This window comes from Piliocolobus tephrosceles, chromosome 12 (genome assembly GCF_002776525.5).
Source record: "Piliocolobus tephrosceles isolate RC106 chromosome 12, ASM277652v3, whole genome shotgun sequence".
Classification (NCBI taxonomy): domain Eukaryota; kingdom Metazoa; phylum Chordata; class Mammalia; order Primates; family Cercopithecidae; genus Piliocolobus; species Piliocolobus tephrosceles.
In genome coordinates this window covers 46,069,607-46,078,781 of record NC_045445.1, presented here as the reverse complement: position 1 = coordinate 46,078,781, position 9,175 = coordinate 46,069,607, and the positions used below count along the sequence as shown (strand labels likewise).

Below are 9,175 nucleotides of genomic sequence, written 5' to 3'. Positions count from 1 at the left end.
CCTGGGTTCAAGCGATTCTCCTGTCTCAACCTCCTGAGTAGCTGAGATTACAGGTGTGCACCACCACACGCCCAGCTAATTTTTTTTTTTTTTTTTTTTTTTTTTTTTTTTTTTTGTAGAGACAGGGTTTCATCACGTTGGCCAGGCTGTTCTCAAACTCCTGACCTCAAATGATCCACCCGCCTAAGCCTCCCAAAGTGCTGGGATTACAGACGTGAGCCACCGCACCCAACCTGTAGCTATTTTAAATGCTTTGGTTTCTACCAAATTGGAAGAATCTGAGCAAAGGTGAGACGTGATCTGACTTACATATTCAAAGGATCCTTTTGCCTGCTGTGATAAGAATAGACTGTGAGAAGGACAAAGGTGGAAGCAGGGAGACCAGTTAGGAGGCTATTGCCACGATCCAGGTAATGGGCACTGGTGGTTCAGATGAAGAGGAGGGCAGCGAAGGTGGGGGAAGCCCTCGGAGTCTAGATAGGCTTGAAACACAGAGCGCAAAGAATTTGCTGACGAATTAGATGTTTTATACGAGAAAAGGAGAAGACTCAAGGATGATACCAAGGTTTTGTCCTGAGCAACTAGAAGAACAGAATTGCATAACTGAGATTGCAAGAGATAAAATTATGGAAGCATTAACAGAATATATAATATCACATATTACATAATAATAATATAGAATAACATTTCCAGAGTCTTGGATTGGGGAAAGCTTGCCTAAGGAAGGCACAAAACTCAGAAGCTGCAAAGAAAACAATTGATAGATTAAAACATAATGAAAATTTCTTTATGGTGAAAAACATAAAATTAAAAAGGAAAGTGATAGATCAGAAGAAAATATTTATAACATAGATACCAAACCCAGGGTAAGATTCATAATATATAAATGGTACTTCTATAATATCAGAAGACAGATAACCCAGTGGAAAAATGGACCAAGGCTGTAAACAAGCAATTCACAGGGAAAGGAATACCAGTTAGGCCAATAAACCTCTACAAAGATGCCCAACCACATTACAGAAATACAAATTAAAGCAACAACGCAATACCAATTTTCACCCATGATAGTAGTAAAAATAAAAGGCTGAGGACCACAGAGGAGGTTTACAGAAAAAATAAATAAATAAAAGACTGATAATTTTCATTGCCAACAAGGCTGTGGAGAAGAAGGCACTCTCATACACTCTTAATGGAGGTATGGTTTGTAAAGAATTTCTGGCAGACAATTATGCAGTCTACCAAAAATGTAAACTACATACCCTTTGATCAAGCAATTCCATTTCTAGGGACCTAATCTACAATAATAATCACACAAGTGGGCAGATCTAGACAAAAGGATGTTCATTGCACCATTGTCAATAATATTGAAAAGCTGGAAACCATCTAAGAATTTACCAATAAGAGAATGATTAAATAAATTGAGGTACATTCATATCATGAAATACCATGCAGCCTTAACATGGACAAGGTTGATCTATAGATGCAGTTGGACATAGTGACAGAAAGAATAAAAATACTTTTTTTAAGGGAGAAAAGCAAATTATAGAACAAAACTTATAGTATTATCTTTATGTTTTAAAAAACCTCGTGTGTGTATGTGTGTGTGTGTGCTTGTGCATGTGTACGTGCATAGAAAACGGTCTGAGAAAAATGCTAAACTCCTGTTCCTTGTGAGCCTGGGAAAGGGATTACATGTGTGAGTGAATGAATGGGACTTTTTTCCTCTGTATCCTTGTTTGTCCTTTGAAAACCATTTACTATCAAAATGTATTACTTTTGTAATTTTTAAGTTAAAAAGTAGGAATAAATCAGATATCACATATTTCTGAAAGTTCCCAAGGAAGAATACTGGGGGCAGTAGCATATTTGTTACATTACAATCACACTGTGCCATTGTGTGGTGTGATAGGAACAGCTTCTAATGCGTGCTATGGTGACCTCGGCAAAGGCACAGCATTTTTTTAGCCTCAGTTTTCTTATATAGAAAATGTAGGTAATACCTGACTTATTTGTTGTATTGGAAAGCTGCAAAGATAAAATGGAAAATTAGTTTAAAAATTACAAAGTTCTGTAAAACTGCAAAGGATATTTAACATTTCATGTCCTAGTTAATGACCCACTTTTTAAAGCAATAGTTAACATCAAAATTCAGGTCCAAGCAGAGAGTTTAAATTCTCTTTTAGAGTTTGTTATAACAGAATTCTTCCTGTCCTGGTTAGGTCTTACATAGCAGCAGTATAGGTATTTTACTTAAATATTCCAGAGTGTTCTGTGTTTGCACGAGAGATTTTGGTGCAGATGGGTTTGGGCAACATCCTTAAATCATACCCTCCACTGCACTCATCTTAGGGCCAACCAGCTCGGACTTACTGAATTAGTTAGCAAGCTCTTACCTAGCACCTACTTTGTGCCTAGTAATCCCCTGTGGGTAGGTGACCAGACACCCAGGTTTGTCTGGCACTGTCACTGTTTATGCTGTCTTTCCCAGGTAATTGCTAATAGTGCCCCTTTCACTTTCAAAAGTGTCCTAGTTTTAATGATCAATGGTCACTCTACTATAATCACCTATGGGGCATGGAAGGAAACACAGGAAGCCTCTGGCTTACAAACGCCAGACTTACAAACTTCGCTCCCCATTCCAGCTCCTCACCACTGGAAATGCGGGTATTCCGTCCAGGGTGGGGGGCATTGTGAAAACTGTGGGTCTTTTAGAGACTTGGTAGACTTAGAAGTCAAGGAGGAACCAAGCCTGAAGAGGTGGTATGGATCGCCAGAGGCCCACCCTACAAGTTGTCCTTCTTTGCAAAATCTTCTCCCGAAGACTATTTCTCTTTATTGCATTGCCTAATCCTCCTGGTCAGAGATTTATTTGAGGAAAATAAGCAATTTTTTTTTTTTTTTGAGACGGAGTCTCACTCTGTCGCCCAGGCCGGAGTGCAGTGGCATGATCTCGGCTCACTGCAAGCTCCGCCTCCCGGGTTCACGCCATTCTCCTGCCTCAGCCTCCGAGTAGCTGGGACTACAGGCGCCCGTCACCACGCCCGGCTAATTTTTTGTATTTTTAGTAGAGACAGGGTTTCACTGTGTTAGCCAGGATGGTCTGGATCTCCTGACCTCATGATCCACCTGCCTTGGCCTCCCAAAGTGCTGGGATTACAGGCGTGAGCCACCGTGCCCGGCCAGCATTGTCTTTTTAATAGCACAAACAGGTTGGGGAATGTTCAATGAAACTGATTTTTTTTCCCCTTCCTAACATGGAGCTGCTGTCTGCTTATACAGGGGAAAGGTAGGGTTTCTGGGAGGAATAGGGATGAAAAGGAAAAAGTAATTTTGGAGCATGAGATATTCTGGGGAATGAGACTCTCCCTTAGGGCAAACTAGGGACCCAGGAGCCAGGGGGCCATGAAGGTGGGAGGCAGAAGAGAAGGCGGATGTCAGAGACACGCAGTAGTTATTTGGGGGAAAATGTTGATTTGTGCACAACTCATATCTTGGGAAATGAAAGGAATGTTCTTTCTCTGTCACCTGCTATTCCTCTTCACCCTGCACTGCCTTATATGGCCCAGTACGCAGAATACAAACCAGTGCTAGATTACATGCTACATGCCTGACAGTGAGACATTGCTTCTGCAAGAGTTCTTGCTTCCAGTCAATGAATTTACCACTACATCTTGGGACACACTCATTTTAAAGTTGGGAACTGCCTGTATAAGACATGGTTACTGCCCTGGAGGGATTCACAGTGACTAGATTTAAGGGAGACCAGTTAATAAATAGGAAACTACTGGAGAATAATCAATGGTCAGCTGTAGGATATTGGTTTTAAGTAAAATGCAAGTTTATGCTAGGGTGGTATGTCGGTTCATTGAAATTCTCACATAGGACAGTATGACTGATCTATGCTAAGGATATACTTGGATAGTAAGAGGAGGAAGAAGAAAATTCTAAATCATGATGGAAATCACCTGGAGCCAATGTTTGGCATCAGACATGAGCATGGGCAGGATAGGCTGCTGCAAGGATGAATCAGGCCTGATGGAAGCATAATGGCTTTCTAAGAAGCAGTGGGAGATTGGCATGGCTAAAGTAAGATGGGGTCAAACATTTCCTGTAAATTAAAGTTCATAAAACATATCACTTGAAATTTGCACACATTTCATGTGACTGAACACTTTGAGGCAGAAAATCTTGACATACTTTTTCAGGGGCATGAGATAATGTGGCTAAAGTTCAGATGAGGTGAGGATCAGATCTTGGAAGAACGGGAATCCGTATTAAGGACTTTGGATTTGATGAAATAGTCCATTTATGGTGTTATTGGAAATACTTCATTAGGGCTGGAGCACTGGTCTGTGGCTGGCACACAAGATGAAGGTGGAAGAAGTCAGGGATACCACTTAGGAAGCTGCTATGATAGGCCAGGAGTGAGGAGCTGAGTACCTGGACCAAGATGGAAGCAGCAGGTTGGAGAAAGAACACATCTGAAAGTCTCTGTGGAGATGGAAATGATAGGACTTAGAGATCACATAGGAAGAGTCACAGAAAGTCCTTAGGTTTCTCTGGGTAACTTAAGCATAATAGGAACACTATTAGAAGTTCGTGTTCCCACGAAAGTTCCTTACCTGTGGAGCCTCCCATGCCCTCCTGGTGAACCTTCATTTCTAAGGAAACCCTATAGCATCTATTGAGTAACTTAATTCTGCAAAACTTCAGACGTCTCCAATGGAAGTCTTTAAGCACGTATTCACTAACTTGATTTTGCAAAATTATATTAATAAATATGTGCTATAAGGTTTCCAACCCGACAGACATAAGCATATAAATCATTCTACTGCTAGTTTTGGTGGAGGGTAGTGACAATTGTCAGTGTTTCAAAAAAGAGTAACATGTCCAGAGTTTGTTCACGCAGAAATGAATGCTTTTTAGCTTCATCATCCCTGTGCCTTTCCCATGAACCCCATCTCCCCAGGAAACGATATAGCACCAGTTTAATAACTTAATTTGTAAAAGGAGGTTAGTGAATCAATTCTATAAGACTCGTGGAAATATTTGTAATTAATTAGCCTTGTCAGCTTTTATTTGCATAGGCTGTCTTTCAACCATATCCCCCAGTCCAAGTGCAACTTTTTAGCAAGACTGATTTTAAACAATGAGACTTAGAGAATCTGTGTACAAGGAGCTTGAAGAATTTAAATGCGTGGGTTTATTATTAACACAGTAGCAAATATATCAAAGAAACACGCCCCATGAAAAGTGTCTCAAAGAAACACAAATCTGTTCTGAGAAAGGTCTATACGCAATAAGTAAGCCCAAAGAGGCATGTTTGCTTGGTGATGCCCAGCAGATAAGTCTGGCAAACCTCGGTGTGATCGAAGAAGCCAATTTGAGACTCAGCCTAGTCCAGGCAAGCTACTGGCACCTGCTGCTCTCAACTAACCTCCACACAATGGTGTTCGCATTTTGGAAGGTCTTTCTGATCCTAAGCTGCCTTGCAGGTAAGGAAAGGATCTCCGAACCACCAAAGATAATTGGAAACAGAGTTTCCTTTTAAACAAAAATTCCACATTTTTACATAGAATTTTCCCCTCCTGTACTTCAAATGAATTGTAATTAGTATGCTGAGTTACATAATTTTCAGAACTTTTGCTTAGCAAACATATGCCATGCTGATATATTAGGGGCGTAAGCCTGTAATATTATTGTTTTATGGAGCTTCTGAATGAAAATTTTCTCAGAAAAAAAATATAGTTTATTACTTCACTTAGGTTGAAAGGTGAACAAATGAATTTACTCAGAAACCAAAGTTTGTGCTAGGGATAGTTTTGTCTCTGTTTTACTTTAGTGTTTCCTTTAAGCTCAGTGATTGACTTGCCTTGCTCCAATAGGCAGAGCCTGGGTTGGAGGGCCTGCCCTGGCTTACACGTGGGAAGAACAGAAATTTACTGAGTGCTTTACTGTCTAATATTTCTTAGGGAGTTGTGGTTTTCCAATCCTAAGACTGTGTTTTGCAAAATATGTGAGTGATTTATGGTGCACAATATGGGTGATTTTAGGGATCTGAACAGAAGAAAATCAATTTTGGAATCAAAATACTGATGTTAGTTAGATGCAGGAGAGATCATTAATTCTGAAAATCCCTTGGCTAGTTTTTTCAAATATCAGATACATTTTGCATCTGTTCTTATAAGTTAGGTCCATAGTAAATACAATAATATTGTTTATCCAAAAACAGGATTTTTAAGCCATTAGTGATATTAGGCAGTCGTTAGAATGAGGTTTACTAGGCATATTTAATGACATAAGAAAATACCCAGGATAAAATATTAAGTGAAAACGCAGGATACACACATATGCCTAGAATAAATTACTAGAAGGTTGTATACTGAAGTACCATGGTGGTTGCCTCTGGGTGATGGAATTATAGATAATTTTAATTTTATTTCCCAGCTTTTCATACTTCCAGGGTTTTCTACGAAGAACATTATGCTACTTTTATAATTAGAAAAAAGTGTTACTTTTCAAAATGATCTCATGTTTAGAAATAGTTCCTTAAATGTTCATTACTAAATGTTTAAGCATAGATGTTTTATGGACTTAAACATCACCAGAAGGCAATACTCCATTAGTTCAGTGACCTAACTAGGCCCTAGAGCTGGAAACACATGTTCCTATTTTCCCTTCTCCCTAGGCATATTAATTTAAATTTAACTTTAGATATGAAAGTTTTTGTCTCTTCTTAAAGGGTTTCCAGTCATTAGCCAGTTGGGTGGACCCCTGGGCCTTCTGCATCAGCCCTCTGAGATCATACCTGTTTCCCTATGTGAGGCCTTGCCCTGGCCCCTACTAGACACAGGGTTTGGAACGGTTGTAAGAACAGTTTTTTTTTTTTTTTAACCATACCTAACATACATGTAATTTTTACTGATTATAAATGTAATGCATGGTCATTGCAGAAAGGTTGCAAAATATGGAAATTTAAAATAAAATAAAAATCGTCTGCAATTTTACCACTCAGATTTGAGTGAAATGTCATTCTTTTATTTGCAGGTGTATATATTACATTTTAAAAATTGGGTTTATTCCTTGTATACTTTTTTATTGTTTAAAACATTGTTTAGCATGATGTCAGGAATTTTATTTGATTGTGACTTTTAGAACAAGGCCCAATCAGAGTGACCAATAAATACTTAAGAGTGTTTTGCCTAAGTTACTATATAACTGATTTTGTTGATATATAGTGTACACTATATATCTATACATATATTATCTAGTTGGCCCAAAGCAAAATATGGCAGTGTCAGTACAGCAAATTGTGGTATGCTCTATTGTCGTTTGCTGTGCTTACATATGTATTGAAGTCAGAGAAAGGATCACTTTAGTAATCTTCATCTGTCATTAGCAGTGTTCATCAGTTGATCTGGACAACTGATTACGTTTCCATCAATGTGCAATTTGATGCTCTTCCTGGACTTGTTTTGGAGAGAATGTCACTTTTTGGTGTTAAGCATGGTGCCTAACACATAGTGGATGCATAGTAAATGTTTGTTGAAAGAATGAATTACTTTCCCAAATTCCAAACATCCAGACACGATTTTCACATACATATTTAAAATCGATTTTGGTATAACTAAACAGGTCAGATTTTGCTTAAATCAAAATATTTTCAATGACTTCTTAGGAATTCTTAGGTTAAATTCTAATTCAGGAAAATGAGTTTTAATCAAGCTTTTCTTCTGCAAAAAAATTATGCATATCATTTTAGGCACTTGAAATATGTATTTGTCACCTCTTAGAAAGATATGTTAATGTGGGTTTCATTTTCTGGAGGTATATGCTATGCATTTTAAAGGAGTAATGTATTTGAACTTTGAGTTTGCAGTCAAATCCAAAAAAGTCAGTGATCATTTGATTATATTATTTCCTAACTCAAAATGAAGCAATTATGCATGAGGTTGCTGGAAATTAAATCACTTCAAATGCATCAGATTAAATATGGCTATTTGGGGGATATTTTGCTGTGGTATATTAGGAGAATAATATACTTCTATAAACAAAATGCTTGCCACATTTTAGGCATTAAATAAATGAATGAACAATCACTACCAAAATGCAAGACATTCTCTCTCTATATATTATTTATATATTATATAATATATCTTATATATAATTGTATATCATATATCATATATATGATATATTATAAATGTATTATTGTTTTTGTTTTATTATATATAATATATAATATGTATAACATAACATATAATATATAATATATGATATCATATATAACATAACATATATAATATATATGACATATAACATATATAATATATAACATATATTATGTGCACCATATATTATATATGATATGATATCTAATATACAATAAAAATAAAAACAATAATAAAATAGTATATATAATTATATATTATATATAATTATATAATAAATATTATATTATATAATATATATTATATATATAATTATATACTATGTATATTTTTTACATATATATATATACTTTTGAGATGAAGTTAAGCTCTTGTTGCCCAGGCTGGAGTGCAATGTTGTGATCTCGGCCCGCTGCAACCTCCACCTTCCGGGTTCAAGCGATTCTCCTGCCTCAGCCTCTTGAGTAGCTGGGATTACAGGCTTGCACCACCATCTCCAGTTAATTTTGTATTTTTAGTAGAGACAGGGTTCCTCCACGTTGGTCAGGATGGTCTCAAACTCCCGACCTCAGGTGATCCACCACCTTGGCCTCCCCAAGTGTTGGGATTACAGGCATGAGCCACCACGCCCAGCCTAAAAATATTTTTAAATGTTGATTAAGTGTGTACATCTTGGATTATTTTTCTTCAGTAATAAGCATTGGCTTTTAAAAGAGATTACACATATTTCAACCACATATGCATTTTTGTTTTATTTTTAAATTTGGTCATGTCAGAGAGGGACATTGCATTCGTGGGTTTTGTTGAAATCATATACTCATCTTTACTTTGCTGTTTATTCACAGTCCTGTTGATATAGTGATTTTTCTGACTTATTCAATTTTTAAATAATTTCTCAACTTAGACTGACTTAATCCAAAGGAAGAGAACTTCTGTCCCTGACACTCAGAGAATCACCTCCACTTTCGGACTAAAATTGCACTGTCCATTGTCTACATGTGGCT

General features: G+C 37.2%; 1 protein-coding gene across 3 annotated transcripts in view; it reads left to right on the top strand.

Moving 5' to 3' along the window:
• VSIG1 (V-set and immunoglobulin domain containing 1) overlaps window positions 1-9,175 on the top strand; it is a 62,971-nt gene that overhangs the window by 22,482 nt on the left and 31,314 nt on the right. The window contains exon 1 of one of the 3 annotated variants that reach the window (XM_023202998.1): window positions 120-288. The exons of the other annotated variants lie outside the window; for them this stretch is intronic. Within the exon in view, the coding sequence (XP_023058766.1) occupies window positions 249-288 (40 nt within the window). The 5' untranslated portion in view covers window positions 120-248. Of the gene's footprint in view, window positions 1-119; window positions 289-9,175 lie in introns of those variants that run through there. 3 annotated transcript variants of the gene reach the window in all.